Raw genomic sequence first — 17,319 nt, 5'->3', positions numbered from 1 at the left:
TTGCCGAAAGTTATTTCCAAAATTCAGATATTTTTTTTTTCTTAATATATGTACCCTTTACACTTTTTTGTTTCAAATAACTTTCCAGAGGCTACTGTAAAACTATTTACAAAACTTCTGAATTCCTCCTGCATCGGTTGTCTATAAATCAAACTTGTTTCCCCGCCAATCATCTTGTTGGTTTCTTCAGAAGATTTCAAGGATTCGTAAAAAACACAGATTGCAAACAAAATTTTCCTTTTGAGGGGGGCGGAGCTAAATGGGGGCATAAACACCGTCTGTGACTGATTCCTATATTGGTGAGTACAATCTTAACCGCGACTCAGGACTTTACCTTTCACCAATCTGGGAAACAGTCATCTCAGACGACGTTTAAGACCCTAATTTAGCTTCACTCCCCTCAAACAATATATAAGCAAGACGATTGGCGAAACGTTGGCAAGATCGACTTAACATCAACCGATGCAGAAGGAATCCAGAAATTTTGTAAATAGTACTTTTTACTCCTTTCTACCCTATTAAATATGTCTGAAAGTTTTCCGCTTCGGATTACTAACTAACCAAAACTAACAAGATTGCTTTCGGAAAATGGTTACTGGGCGGGGCAAGTTCCTAGCGCGTAGCGCGAAGCAGCTTTTTATTATAAAAGTAAAGAGCCTCGATCGATGTAATTTAATTGTGCATGTACCCTGTATGTGATTCACATCTCGTCGAACTTCAAAGTTGCAGCAAACATCGGTAAATATTAAAATTTGCACAAATAATAGCGTTGTTGGATGATATTTTTTCAAATATCTCGCGCCCTGTATATTTGACGAAACAATCTCTCTCACGACGCGGTTTACGATACTGTTCAAATAAAATTATCCCATCTTTAACGGTTTTCCATTTATAGCCAATAATTTACCCACAAAAACGGAAATTTTTAGCATATTTTAGATTTTTTGCCCATAAACGACACACACTCTGTGTATGATACAATCATTGTTCGAAGTAGAAGTTATAGCCCTGGATTTTCCACGCGTCCTGGTTCAAGAATTTTTTGAAAATAATAAAAGGTTTTCGAGAAAATAAGTTTTTTTCTGAAACCATGCAGTGCGCCGTAATAATCAATGACGTCATCGGGTCTTGACAGCCCGAAATAACGATTTAAATATGGATTTTTTCAAATATCCCGGGCAGCGTATGTGATAGACGAAAACCTCAAATACAAAAATTGTAGCTCTTGATGCGGCCTATGACACCGTTTGAACCATTTTTTTACCATTTTTGATTTGCGGCTAATAATTTACTCTGTAAAAGAACAATTGTCTAGGTCTTTTAGATTTTTGCCTATAATTTGAAAACCCTGTTTAAATGTGGACACGAACTTTTACTTCTCTGCTAAATTTGAAGTTGATATCTGCAAATTTAGGACACTTAGCACATGCCTCATTTAGCACGGAATATCGGGAACACCCTGTAAAATAGGTGAAAACCTATCTATGCAGGCTATATCGCAATATAAAATAAAGTGAGATCTGAATCATAGTCTTTCAATTATAACCAATTTTCAATAATAGGTTGACCCATTTTTTTATTTTTTTTGAATTTGCGGCGCACCCTGTATATTTTTGAAAAATTGTCACGAATAAAATTTTATTGAGCCGTATCTTCTGCTTCAAGAATTTTTTTGGTCTCGTAAATAGTTTTTGAAAAATGATGTTTTTTGTATATGCTTATACGCGCGATTTTTTTAGAATACTTCCCGACCCCCTAGCCCCCCCCCCCATTTTTAGCAGGTTTCGTCACAGGGCAAAGCTGCATAGATGTGTCAAATATGAAGTCGATTGCTTCAAATTTCAGACACTTATCGTGTGCAAGGTCCAAAAAACAGTCGAAAATCGCGAAAAAAAGATAGATACCTACGTCGGATGAGGGCCATTTCTTATAAGCTTATGTGCCTCGTGGAGGGTTAAAAAGGAGGCAAATTTTAATTTTGTAGTTCCAACTGTTCGAAAGTTATTCAGGAAAAACCAAAATACGAGAACGGAGAACGGACAAACAGAAAAAAAAATTTTTTTTCGACGGTGACCGTTACCGAAATATAAAATTTTTATACGAGCGCAGATACTTTCGAAAAATTCGATTTCATCGATTTTCGAAAGTAACAAGGTTTTAGCTAGAGTTATTTGGGATGCAAGGGGAATTACTTTTATTCATGCACACTTATTCGATCGATTGAGCACAGAAATAAAGAATAAACGACATTTGGAGAAAAAAAATCTTGTTTCACCATGACAATGCACCAGCACATTCGTCAATTAGATCAGCGGAAATGTACAAACTGTAGTTGGAATTGCTTCCACATCCAACTTATCCGCTCCACTTAGCACTCACGGTCTGGTCCCTAAGCTCAAATATTGGGTTGTTCGACAAAATTTGAGAGCAACGCGGAAGTCATTACTACTGTGAAAGGATATTTTCGGTTTCGGTTACTAAAAACTACTAAACTAAATTAGAGTACCGATATGAAAAATGTATCAGTCTCCCGGGGACTTTGATGAACAATAAAGCAAAATAAAATAACAAAAGTTGTTTTCAAGGACGACAGCGACAGTTTGTTTTAACGTTGAAGATCTTTTTCTACATAACTCCGCCTATGACTAGCTCCACGTCGACTTTACGGTCTGTTGAATTTTGCTACTAGTTGCTCTTCGGTAATGATTTATCTGGTAACAAGATTCCATTTTGAATCAAGATTATTGATATGTGACAATTTCGCTCGTAATTGCGCATTTATCTCATTGTGGAAGTACACGATCAGATAAAGTTTTCTATAGAAAGTTAGAAGCCAAATTGGCAATTCAAAGAGCCAAAAAAGTATCCGTTTGAGATTAAACATGAAAACTTTCCTTTGATGAATATCAACAAGCAAGAGGTAATGCGCCTCGGTTATTTGCAGTTTAGTCAATAAACACGTCTTTGAAACGGGGTGTAACATCCACATGAAATAAATATTTGCACTTTCTTATGGTTTATAATGTTTAGCGTGTCGTATGCTCCAAGCAATCCCAATACCGATGTTTATAACAGAATTGAAAACTGAAAATATTTGAAAACAAAATTTTTAAAATTTACATGTTAGTTTCGTACCGAAGTTTCAATAATATAATGTTAATTAATGTGATGTTAATGTTAATAATAATATGTTGATGAAGTTTTAGTTTTAGTTAGTTTACTTAAATTAAAATTTTATATTACACTGTATATTTTGACTGATAAAATCCAGTTGAAAACGCAAACGGAAAATGTTTTTTGCCAAAAATTGTTCGCATTATTATGGCAACAAGAATAAAGAGCACATCTACGTATCTTTTGTTTAGTTTTCATCAGAGAAACAGGTTACCCTAAGAACAAAATAAAAGTAACCTATCAATAAAACTAAATAAGGGAATTTGAGAGAAGGAAGTAGAAAAATTATTTTATTTATTTTTCTTTTATTCCAAATATGAAATTGACAACATTTTTTATGATGTATGGAATTATTTTTACGGTTTAATTATGTACCTAATGTGTTTAATATAATTAAGAAATATGGTGAAACTGCCAGTATTGATGTTTGACGTAAAAGCTCAGGCTACTTGTTTCTCAAAGTAGTGTAAGGCATTTAATTAGAATATAACAGAAGATAACTGGGACAAAGTTATCTATAGTAACGAAAGCAGATTTGATGTCTTTGTGGGAGATTGTAAAGTTTGTATGTCGGTCAAAGGGTTAGAACGTTTACAATTTATTAAAGGCTCAGTAAACGCAGCCAAATATCAACATATCTTTGAACATTCATTTTTACCAAGTGCAGCAAAGTTATATCCGTCCGGAGATCACTGCATGAACAGGATATTAAAGTTTTATCGTATCCCACGAGTGAAACAATGGCAAAAAAAATGATCCGCAGCATACTTTCCAACAATTACGTGCCTAAATATGGGCTAGTTTGACCCCTGAATTCTGTGAAGGCCTAGTTGGTAGAATACAATACGCTGTTATTCGAACTAAAAACGACGTTACGCCTTATTTATTTTTATTTTAATTTGTGAACAACCACTCGTTCCAATATTTCGTTGACAGATTGTTGTAAGATTACCAAACAATAAATTAAAATGTAATCCACAAAAAATATACAATTAAATCGTAAAAATAATTCTATAGATCATAAAAATGTTGTTCATATTAGAAATTAAAAAAAAATAAATAAAACAATTTTGATAGCATTTTATTCGCAAATTTACTGTTTGCTCTGACATATAGTTCGGGCTAGTTAAGTAAATTCATGTTGTCTAATCAATTTGTTATATACAATAGGTTCTTGTTTACTTTTAATATATTATACATATTAATATCCGCTCGTCTCTTAAAACTAACATGCGTTTAAATTCTTCATCTATCTCTCAATTTAGGTTTGAGCGGTTTATCGTTCTATACATGTCTAACCTCAAAAGCCGATGCAGATTACCTTCTGTGGGGTCCAAGATTTTTTGTCTTGAAAAAAAGTCGATTAAGATAATTGTACAGTCGTGCACCACACGCTGCATGGAGAGCCATAAATTCAGAATGATTTATTCTCGTATGTGTTTCATCCGCTGCGTGTAATGCAGGCAGTAAAAATTGACTCATTCAAAAATACTTATGCTTATCACATTGTAATTACTTAATGGGAGTATTTACTCGGTGCTTTTCATCTCGTTCCACCTCTAAATTTCATTACTTATTTCATTCGATTTATTTCTCGCAAAAGCACGGTTATCTGTAATTACTAAGTTTTCACTGCAATTATTATTAAATGTAAAATAATCATTCAAATACTTCTTTGTCAGTGCTTTAACTCCTCACATTTTTAAAATCTCTTCAAATGTTTGCTAATGCGTTCAATAAAAAATGTTCGAAGAGACAAGTTTTAATATGCATACGTAGTGTTAATATAATAAGGTTTTTAAAGTTTAAGTAATATCAAAATTCAGCTATAGTTTTATAAATATTGACTGTGTCAGCTCTACTGAAAATATTTAGGCTGTCGTCACCAAAAATCAGTGATAAAATACACTTTTATTTGGGCTTGAAACCTGACGTTGTGGTTTCACTTGCTTTTCACAAATTCGTTGATCGAAATTATATCTAACTAAAATTAACAATACTTACATGTTTACTTAATACGGTGTGGAAGAATGTAATAAATACTAAAACTAATATTGCCGACGACCTAGAACAAAAAAAAAATCAATATTAGACATTTTTATCTTTCAGAAATTGTATATGGAGAAGAGAGAAGTGCAACATTATTTTTTTATTATTGCACTTTTCCATGTTAATTTATATTGCTAATATTACTGCTAACTTCTCATTCAATTGTTTTTGTTATTCAGAAAAATAGGCGGTAAAATAAGGGAGTTTCTTAAAAAGCGACCCAAACCTCCTTTACTCCATTTCTTCGCTTAGGGGCGGTGTTTTTATCAACCAATATATTTGTATTTCATGATCAATCTGTTCGTGGAAATTTCAACTTCAAACTTTCAAGTAAGTCTGCGATATTTCAACCTTCAAAAAGAACTTGCATCAAAATTAAGGCGGACACTATTTGCATTGGATTATAATTTATATTTTAATTGTACCTAAATTTTCAGAAATGGTCTTACAAAAATATTTTCATATAGATATGTTTTAGGCATCTCAGGAGGATATATGTAAGGAGGGTATATGTAAAAACCAGTTTCAAACTTAATGTTTTTCACATTGTGTGGGAATTCCTTTTAACACTATGACTTCAGGTATTAAGTGCCTCTTGAAGGTAAAGCTTGAAAAGTGTGGGGGAGAGACTCTTTTAAGCCTTTAAGAGATTCTTTTAAGCCTTTAGTAGTCCGAAATGAATTTAACATAACATTAAACTAATACAAAGTCAATATGCAGCGGTTCTTCCAATACTCTATAGACGTTTAATTTGTGCATGATTGACATCTCATTGAAGATGGAGGGATGATCTCTAAGCTACCTCCCATTCCATCGAATAAATGTGTCTGCACTGCATAAAGGCCAGGCCAAGGTCTCGATATTCACCTTATTTAAATAATTGTTTGTTACTTCACAATTTGGTGTGGCCATTATAAAACTCCTCTTGTAATCTAGCAAACGCATTCGTCTTTCCATATTTCATTTAATTACTAGAAACTGACGTGAATAAAAAAAAGATACTGATAAAAAATGGATTGGGAATTCCCGCAGAATGTGACAAACATTAAGTATAGAACTGGTTTTTCTTTAACCACTCTGTATATGCCTAAAACTCAAATTTCAATAAAAATTGTCTTTTAGAACGTAATTTCTGAAGATTGCAACAATAATATTAATGTATATATAAATTAATATCCAAATCGAGTCAGCAGTTTGCGAGAAAATTAACTTGACCAAATTTTTGGTGTGTTAATTTTGATGCAGTTTATAGTCGCCTACCTCCTTTATGACTCTCTGTGTCTATGCACAACTGACGTTTTTAAATCTCTATTCAAAATCGATAAAGCTCGACGACCGGTTAAACCCCAAAATTGTGTCTTTAACCTTGCGCGGGGTCGACATACGGGCCGGAATATGAGCACCGGCAGCAGGAGAGCCGAAACCAAAAGAGGTTCCAAATATTAAACTTTTTGTCTTCGCAACTCTCTCTGATATATAAATAATTGTAAAACTACATTGTAACGGAACAACAATATAACTGAATTCGTTACAAACCCGTATTAGGAGTGCAGAACCGACGAAGGATGGTTTGCTTCGACGTTACTATATTAATTGCGGTATTTCCGCGATGTTGTTACTAAAACCGATTTTGTAATGTATGTTTACGGCGGAAACATAATATTCTGCTTTCCTGATAATGCGCTGACGCAATTTTGTTTAATAGCGACCCCATAGATCTTTCGGACTTCTGGAAGAAAGAACGCTTTTTCCTAATAAATTCAATGACAAAAATTGGTTCTTGGGAAGATGATAAGTAAAACAATTTGCCGTATTATTGAATTCTTAAATTGCCATGCCTTTTAATTGTCATCATAATACAGGTATATACAATATTTTGACGAAGGTATGTATCATGACACGTCATTGTTCGTCCAGGGACGCAGACGGTATTTCTTTTTATTATTTATAAAAATTACACCTCGTCGCGGCAAAATGTCGCCGTTAGTATCGGACAGGAGTGTAGAGAGCGAAAGAGTAACATTTATTTGAGAACCACATTAAAAGGAAGCCTTATAAAGAAGTATTCTGAATTACTGTAGCGTCGGAAATTGGACTAAGTTCAGATTAGGTTTGTTTTTGTGTTTAGGAATAAGGAACTTTTTGTTATTATTATTATTATTATTATTATTATTATTATTATTATTATTATTATTATTATTATTATATTGATTTAATTTCATTTTTTTAATTCATAACCTTAAGATTTTAACAGACTGTTCAGTTGAAGCGTGATGAATTTTTTTTAATTTTATCTAATACACTAAATCAATATCGGCTCTAAAACTTTGGGAATCAGTGACCATATAATCAACGTTGTTTGCCACTCAAAGCAGTAAGATAAAAGAGTGCGTCCCAAAACTATAATGCAGCAAACTCTACCGTTTTGGTTTTTACACATCTACGGTTTTTTTTTCAGATTATTATGATTATTTGCAAACAACTTTCTAGAGATTTTATGGTTATGTGTTTTACTACTTGCATTAGAATTTATTCAAAAAGTTTTACCGCTTGAATTAGAATTTGTCGAAAAGGTTAATTTTTGCTAATATATTTCTTTTTGCAAAATAAATTTTGAAATTGGATTATCTACCCTGACCAAGTTTATCAGTAATATTTTCGTTTGTTTGAAAAGCTCTTGGTGTTTTATAAAAATTAATAAGACACTATTGCAGATTAAGTTGATTTGCTAACTAATCATTTGGTGTGTCAAGATATCCAAAAAATAAAAACATGTTACCTAAGTATTTATAACGTGGGTCTTGGTTCAATTTAGGGAAAAGCCAGCAGGCGACGCGATGTCGCAGTTGTGGCAACTTCAATCCGTTCGCTCCGTTTAGATACAAAATTAAGTATTTAGGGACGCCATATGATGTGTCGCCTATGTCGACTTCAGTGCTACATCAAAGTGCCTGTTGGGTTACCCTTAATAACAGGTTTTGTAACCAAACTTGCGTTTTTTAAAGTATCATGGCAGTCGCCGGTAGTACTTTTTTTTATATCGACAAATACAAATGTCGAGTATTATTTAAGTATTTATTTAATTTAATTTAATTTTTTTAAATATTAATATGAACTTAGCCATAACTAGCAAGTTAAGTTGCGTTAGATTGAACAAATGCTCGCACAAATTACCCAAATTCATTGTGCATTTGATATATTTTTAATGTATTATTTAAATGCTGAAATAAATGTTACTTTTGTTAGATTTAAATAAATCGAGATTGTTTTAAAGACGACTTTTCCGATCTTGGCGTCAATGTCGAGCGGTGCATGCCAGAGCAGGGCATCAAAACTGATGCCCGTCGCCACCCTCTGCGGCGTCCCGGCTCACGCGCGCGAATAGACCCGAAGATTTCCCGACGCATCCGAAATCGATAGATCGCGCCAATATTTAAATATTCGAACGTAATCTAACACGGCCAAACTGACAACATTCCGCTCTCGGAATGCATGACTCATTTGAAGTGTCACAGACATGAACACACAGAAAAAAAACAAAGTTTTATTTCTTTACAGCAACGTTAAAATATATAGATGTGTACATCGGTAAAAATTCGTAAACCTTTCATTCTGCAGATTTATCATCAGCCGTCCCAGAGTTCCCTGTAATGAACAAAAAACGAGAATTCATCAATCAAATGAATTTCACAAACAATTGGGACTAGATTTACGTAATAACTCACAAGCTGACAGACACGATGGAAATTCTGTAGTAAGCACGCATTTACAAATACAGAGTTGACTTGAGTAGCACGATGGAAATACTGCAATAAGCACGTATTTGCGATGGGCTCTCAAACAACAAAATCAAAACACAGAGTTGACTTGAGCAGCGCGATGGAAATACTGCAATAAGCACGTATTTGCGATGGGCTCTCAAACAACAAAATCAAAACACAGAGTTGACTTGAGCAGCGCGATGGAAATACTGCAATAAGCACGTATTTGCGATGGGCTCTCAAACAACAAAATCAAAACACAGAGTTGACTTGAGCAGCGCGATGGAAATACTGCAATAAGCACGTATTTGCGATGGGCTCTCAAACAACAAAATCAAAACACAGAGTTGACTTGAGCAGCGCGATGGAAATACTGCAATAAGCACGTATTTGCGATGGGCTCTCAAACAACAAAATCAAAACACAAAATACTCCAAAGACTATTTAAATTAGTTTTATATACACAACTCAAATCAATCTAACACGGCACAACAAGTCAAATTATGTACTTACAATTGTCTAGTTGTAATAATCTTTGGAAATCGTCAGGCGTCCAATCAGTAGGCCAATGCCGCAACTGATCCTTAGAACATTTAAAAGTTTTCGGAGTACCTAATTTCTTAATCAAATACCGATTATTGGTAAGTGATCTCTTGATTATGTAAGGACCAACAAATTCACAAGAAAACTTTTCAGGTCTTTGACCTCGGCTTAACAAAACAGTATCACCTACTTTATACAGCTGATTGTCTCTTCGCTTCTTATTTAGATAATTCAACTGCCTTTCTGAATTTTGCCGTAGTTTCTTTATAACTGCGGAATAATCCACTGGAGATTTAGTTTCATCAGGGATTGGCAAATCGGTTAAGACTGTACGAATTTGAGGCGTTTGACCCTCTCGACCAAATACTAACTTAAAAGGTGAGCAACCAGTCGTCTTTTGTTTCGTAGTATTGATTACTAACTGGATCTTCCATACTTTGTTCGGCCAATCTGTTACTTTATTGGATTCAACTCTTAACAAATTGGTAATAGTTCGCATATAGCGTTCTATTTGTCCGTTGGAGCGATGAACACCGGGGGTTGTCACGTGTAATTCGATGCCAAAATATTCGGTAAATGATTTAAATATTTTTGCTATGAAATTAGTTCCAGCGTCGTGAATTAGTTTGGAGGGCGTGCCAAATATGCTGAGGAATTTAGCAAAATTTTGTGTTGTTTCTTCTGTAGTAACGGTGGATTGAGGATATAGGAGACAGAATTTGGAGAAGGCGTCAATTATAACAAGGATATATTTATAGTTTTTTGGATTACCTGGTAAGGGGCCCAGACAGTCGACATGAACTGTATGGAATGGTTCATCGGGCTTTGGGATAGAAGTAAGGAAGCCTTGTTTAGGACCCGTCTGATTTTTTCGTACTGCACATATCAAACAGTGTTCAACATACTTTTTAACATACCTGGTCATATGGGGAAACCAAAAGTAAAGTCTGATTGAGGCAAGAGTTTTTTCCCAACCTATGTGACTTTGATCATCGTGAAATATTTTCAAAAGACTATAACGGTTATTAGATGGTACAAAAAGTAAAGACTGAGACGATTTGTTATTTTTATTGGTTGTAATACGAAATAAGGTCTCTTTTTCCAATTTATATTTTCGTTTGACATCGTCTTTAGCATCGTTCAAAGATTGAATGATTTGTTTACATTCCTCATCTTGACTTTGTGATACGGTAAGCCAATTTTTATGAAAATTGGGTTGTGAATCGATATGAGCTACAGTTTCAATTGGGTTCCTGCTAAGGAAGTCAACATGAGATATTTCAGAGCCCTTACGATAAACAATTTCGAAGTCGAAATCCTGCATATAAGCCCACCAGCGGGCGGTCCGCGGCTTAAGTTCTTTTTTGCTTGCAGATAATTTTAAGGAATTGCAATCAGTTACTAAAGTGAATCTTAATCCAAGCAAATATACACGAAAATTTTTTAAAGCTTTCACAACGGCCAGAGTCTCTAGTTCAAACGAATGATACATAGCTTCATCTGGATTGGTTTTTTGACTGAAATATTCAACTGGACGAAAGGTATCACTGTGTTTCTGCAATAAAATAGCACCGAAACCAATACTGCTCGCATCAGTATGCAATTGAGTCTCTAAATTTGAATCGAAAATTGACAATAGGGGTTTTTGAGTAAGGACATCAATAACATACTGCCTTGCTTTTTCACATTCAGTCGTCCAAACAAAGGGAACATCATTACGAGTCAAGTGAGTTATACAAGCTACTTTGGAAGAAAAAGCGGGAATAAATTTACGGAAGTAGCTCGCCAAACCGATGAATTGGCGCACTTGTTTCACGTTAGTGGGTGACAGACTTTCCTTGACTGCTTTAACTTTATTCGGATCAGGTCGGATACCATCAGCCGATATTTGACGACCTAAATAGGTGATGTTTTGCATAAAAAATCGACATTTACGAAGGTTAATTGAAAATCCGGCTTTAGACAAAGCATCAAGAACTAATTTTAGTTTACAAAATCCATCCTCAAGTGTGATGGAGGGTATTACTATGTCATCCATGTAAACAACCGCGGTGTCATATTTTAGGTTACCTAAAGCCATATTAATTGCTCTCTGAAAGACCGCAGGACCATTGGCCAGTCCAAAAGGCATTTTTAAATACTCATACTGACCATCCGGTGTCACGAAAGCGGTTTTTGGAATCGACTCGGGATTAATCGGGATTTGGTGAAAGCCCGAAGCCATATCAAGTGACGTGAAAAATTTATTTTTGCCTAAACGATCGAGCTGATCGTCAATACGTGGCAATGGATACCGATCTCTTAAAGTTATTTTATTCAAATGACGATAATCGACACACAATCGAAATGTCCCATCTTTTTTCTTAACGAGTATAATCGGGCTCCCAAATGGAGAATTGCTCTCCCGGACGATTTCGTTTTTAATTAGATCAGCAACGATGCCACGTACTTTCTGACGCTCAAACTCCGACATACGGTAGGGATGGTGATAAACAGTTTTGTTTTCTGTCAATGTGATGGTTAATTCCCCGGTATTGACAGGTTTAATGGTAAAATCAGTAGCAGTTGACAAATTCTGATAATTCCCCAGCAGTTTGATTAGTTCAGCCATTTCTGCATGCTCCAGATCACTTGTTATTTCCGAGTTATGAATGGTTCGAGTAGAATTTGTAAGCGCAAGCATGGGCATAATTTTTTGAACGTTTTTATTTTTTATTAAAACTACATTATTTTCGTAAACATTTTCACCAACGATAACGTCATATTTGGAATGACTATGCGGCACAATAACAAGATCAAGCGTTATTTTTATTTCGGGAAACTCTACCAATGCTTTGGTAAAAGAAAAAGAATTATGTATGGTACCGTCGAACCATCGTAAAGGAGTAACACGCGGAATTTTCTTTAGATTTAATTTGTCTACCAACGTTTCTTTTATTAGCGAACACGTGGAGCCGGTATCAATTAAACAATTTGTAGTGTAACCCGAAATAACGATAGGCACAGTTTTTAACTTGTTTTCATTAAAATTATGTGAATTGAGCAAAACGTGATGAGATTTAAATTTCTTTACGGTTGGGTCCTGTCCGGACTCTGAAACTTCACTTCCTCGACTTTGTTTATTTTGCCGACGAAAACAATTTTCAATGCCGTGACCAGGTCTTTTACAATATCGGCAAACATCAAACCCTTTATTATCCGAGTTATTGGTATTCTTAGTTTTAGATTTACAATCGCGAGAAAAGTGTCCCGATTGACCGCAAGAATAACAATTTGCCTGCGTCGTTTTTTTGTGTGAAAATACATTATTTTTCTTATTCAATTCGGATGCCGATTTTTCGACTAGAGGAATTTTTATGTAATTAGAGAGAAATGCAATTAAATCACTAACAGAGGCGGCACTACAATTATAGGCCGCAGTTCTGACCGCAAGATCGTCTATTGAATGAGCAATTATTTCGATCAAATCCGAATCAGACCAACTTGCCCGCGTGCGCTTTAATTTTTCTAATTTAATTCTCGCGTATTCAACATAACTGCGCGCATCGGAACTACGATAATTTACAGCATCGCTTAACAGTTTACCCAAATTCTTTTGTTTGGGAAAAGATACAGAAAAGTCAAATTTAAAATTTTCCCACGTTTCTTCCGTGGGTTGCCATGCCGAAAACCATCTTAGTGCAGATTTTTGCAAAAATGGACCAATTCTACTCACGGTTTCCCGATCTGACCAAGCAAATTCGTTCTTATACCCTTCAATTTTTTGTAACCAAATACCACTATCCATATTGTCGGGGTCAAAACTCGGCAAGGCCAACGAAATGGGAGTGGTTTGGGTGGCTGGCGATGTGGTTGATGTCGGCGACGGCTCCTTTGTACCGACACGCTGTTGCAAATTCTCAAGGATCGACGCTATGGCGCCCAAAGATCGATTCAGTTCTTCTTCGGCCATTATAGCACACTCCAAATTACGTTAAACGATTACACGTGTACCCCACACCTGATGTTAGATTTAAATAAATCGAGATTGTTTTAAAGACGACTTTTCCGATCTTGGCGTCAATGTCGAGCGGTGCATGCCAGAGCAGGGCATCAAAACTGATGCCCGTCGCCACCCTCTGCGGCGTCCCGGCTCACGCGCGCGAATAGACCCGAAGATTTCCCGACGCATCCGAAATCGATAGATCGCGCCAATATTTAAATATTCGAACGTAATCTAACACTTTACTTTACTTGCCTGTATAAATTTTTTGTCACATTCTAGAGCAGACCTTGCTACCTCCTTCATACGGATGCTTAATCTTTATTCTATATCATTTTTATTGATAATTTTTGAACCAATTGTAGCAGATCCAAATATTGTATATAAATCTGCCCAGTATTAAGTTAGTAGTTCAAAATAATTTGCCCAAATTTAAATGCTTTAGAGGGTAGAAGAAAGAATAAAAATTAACATATATTAGCAATACAATAATGGAATAAAAGCATTATATTACATGGTAAATCATAATGCAAAAATGGTAAATAAGAAGTAACATTAATACACAAAAAGCTATCATCTTCTTTAAAGCGAAAGTTGATAGAAACAATTTTTGTTGATTTGCAATAAAGTTAAAACGTCCAATTAAAAGAGACCGGATAATTTATTAATAAAGTTCAAAAAATTAATTAATTAATTTAATTTATTTTGGCAAGGGACGAGTTGGGCAAGGCTGAGGCTGAATGAGCGGAAATGGCGGAAGGAATTGAAATTATGCTGAAAGTTGTCATGGCAACCATGTCAGGTGGGAAAAACACGTCTTTGATTTATTTACACACACACGAAATAACACTTTAGCATTCAATAGTATTTCGTTAAAAACCCCTGCTGGTGTCTAGCACTGGCAACTTTGCATCAGAGCTTTACACTGTCCTTAATCTTTTCTGCTTCTACAATTTTGTTAAAGTTGACAGGTCTGCATTCTTCTTTGTTGTTTTCTTGGTTAGCAATAAACATCATAATTAAAATGTACAGTTCAAGTTTCTGGAACCAAGTAATTTGACAGATCAAAATTCTAACTCCAGCAGACCATATCGAACAAACGTAGAACTGACTCATTCCAGACAATTCGTTTCCTTGCATTCGATTATAAGAAATTCCCTTCACCTTCCGACCACTTTATGAACGAATAACAACAAACGTTTTCATTCATTAAGTTGCCGAAACGAGAGAACCAGATTCGCTTTTTAGTGTCAACGTTCCCAACGGTTATCGGGTTACGCGCGTAAACGACCTCAACATTCATTTCGTTCGTTACATAACGCGGAAAACGTCATTAACACCTGTTAGAATTCGCTTTTAACGTCGAGTTTCGAGTGGCAGGAGAGCAGGAGTCGCGAGAGGAGGAAGCGCTTCGATCGGGCGCCGAGGAACGCGGTGGACGACGACGCCGTCGGCGTGTCGTCGTCGTCGCCGTTTATTTACCTGGCCGGGTGTGTTCTTTCGTTTCCAGCGGAGGCGCGTTAGTTGCACCAGGAACGTGCTCCGTTTTGATGGAGGACGAAATCAAAGTCGTAGGTTGTAGATATACAGTGTTAATCACGCTATTCGCCATGGAATATTGTGGCCAAAATACAAATTTTGAATTAGATATGTGAAGTCCCAAGATGGTCACTTTTTAAAAATGATTTCGACCTGTACTGTATATTATAGTATTTTTGATAACAAAACTTAAGGATTTTTAAGCAATTTGAGTTTTGTTAAAATGTAATCTAATCTTAATTTCTCAATTACATAATTAAGTATTTAAATTATGTAAGCAAAATTTACAGTAGATTGTAACAACAGACAGTATTTTATATCTCGATTATAAAAAGCTTCCCACATTATATACAGGGCCAAACTTACCATGGAACTTACTTTTTAATGACTTATCGATTGGGGTTAGGTTGTCCTATAGTCTTTTTGTTTTCGGAGATTACGCGAATTTATTGTTTTTGGTGCCATTTGGTGTAAATGAAAGTTTTATTGTTTCCGTTGTGTGCATGTCTCGTTTAGTTGAAATGAAGATTGACTCAAAAAAATAGCGTATTGTTTATTGTTACTTTGTTGTTATTTCTTAGCTTGCTCAAGGGTTTTCTGGAAGAAAGCTCTCAAAATCTCAAATCAGATGTTTTTAAGACAATGTTAAACCAGTTTAAGGAAGTGGTGTTTTAGCTATAGAAACACCATTAAAAGAAAAAGTGTCTCTAAAGACGAAAAAAATGTTTTTAAGATAGTCGGTTCAGTTATAGAAAATTCAAATAATAATTTTTCAAAGAAACTTTCACAGGCTACTGTAATATTAATTACAAATCTTCTGGATTCGTCCTGCATCGGTTGTTTATAAACCAGACTTGCTGATGTTCCGCCAAAAATATAACATATATAAAAAAAACTTTGGAAAAAGAGAAAAATTTTAATTTTTCTTTTTAAAAAATTGTATGACCACTTAATCAATAGAATTTCTATATAATACATACAAACATACATCATTATTTCATACAAATGATAAAATCACTTTGACAGTTTTCATGGAAATATATTTAAATGCTTTACTTAGCACGAAAAATATTCTACATACTTTCTACCAATTGTCGAGATTATATCATAACCATTTGAAAGAACGGTAAACCGCAAGTACCCGCTAGCACACAATTTACACTCAAAAAGATATCACTTGTAATTAATGAATCAGTTATATTTTGTTAAGAAATAAAGCGAAATGAAATGATGGTAGGAATTGACGCCTAGTACACATATAAAAATCATTCAATTTAGTGAATTTATTATTATTTATTAAAATCGAACATTGGGTTTCACTTTCAGGTGCAACTAAGGTGCCCCAGAGCCATACGATATGAACCAGGTGAATAAAGTAGAGGTATGCAAAGAGAATGTCCATTACTCTCTGACAGTATGGTCTCCTCATATCCGAATCGCGCAATATTGCAGGTACATGTGATTTTGCGACGACAACACATATAATAAATAAATATTTAATTAATTATATCGATAATATGGGACGGATTTAATGAAAATATTGATAAATTATTATTGTTTAACAGATTGCGTGAATTATTACTTAGGTTACGAGTAATTCGGGGCTTAGACTTTTTTCCCAACTTCTAACACATCCTACAATTGTCGTTTGAAAAGTTTGTTTTCACTATTATTGTAACGTAACTAAGAGAGGGGCAGAAGGGATATTAAGAGCTTTGAAATAACCGCATCAATCAAATGTTTCGACAGCATAATCTTTTTCATCCCTTTTGTGTCAAAATCGTTCCTTGTTGATTTTATGAATAGTCACGATCCCGAAGAATGGGATGATTAGGAGCTGTGGATAAAAAAATATTTTTAGGAATAAGGTGTTCAGGCATGAATCTATGTCGAAGTTTTAGAGATTGCTTAGGCTTGAGCATTATCATAACCTATTGTATTCGATAAAATTAATTAGTCGAAAATTATTTTGTATTGTCAAGTATCGCGAGGAATTGTTTATGGGTGGGTTCTGAACTTTAAAATAAGCAACAAAAAACCATAAGTTAAAAGTTTAAATTTTATTCTGAATTTTCTCATTAATTGAGAAAGTTTTTATAGTATAATAAATATAATAAATAAAAATAATAAAATTTGGCAGTTGGAAGTTGCTCCTAGAAGGCGCTAGTTTTTATTGTTTTTCTTATTTATATAAATCTAATCATATTTTTTATCTGTTGAGTTACGAAAACATGATGCATCTCTAAAAAGGTACTCTTGCTGAGGACGTCT

At 34.8% G+C, this 17,319-nt stretch overlaps 1 protein-coding gene across 4 annotated transcripts in view; it reads right to left on the bottom strand.

Moving 5' to 3' along the window:
- Positions 1-17,319, bottom strand: part of LOC132698380 (papilin) — a 149,643-nt gene that overhangs the window by 75,535 nt on the left and 56,789 nt on the right. For all 4 annotated transcript variants that reach the window (XM_060664401.1, XM_060664429.1, XM_060664418.1 and 1 more), the window contains exon 2: positions 5,179-5,239. In XM_060664401.1, coding sequence (XP_060520384.1) covers positions 5,179-5,239 — 61 coding nt within the window. The remainder of the gene's footprint in view (positions 1-5,178; positions 5,240-17,319) is intronic.

Source organism: Cylas formicarius, unplaced genomic scaffold (assembly GCF_029955315.1).
Source record: "Cylas formicarius isolate icCylForm1 unplaced genomic scaffold, icCylForm1.1 PGA_scaffold_10__41_contigs__length_53128322, whole genome shotgun sequence".
NCBI lineage: Eukaryota > Metazoa > Arthropoda > Insecta > Coleoptera > Brentidae > Cylas > Cylas formicarius.
Note: the sequence above shows the minus strand (reverse complement) of the source record. Positions and strands in the feature narration are given on the sequence as shown.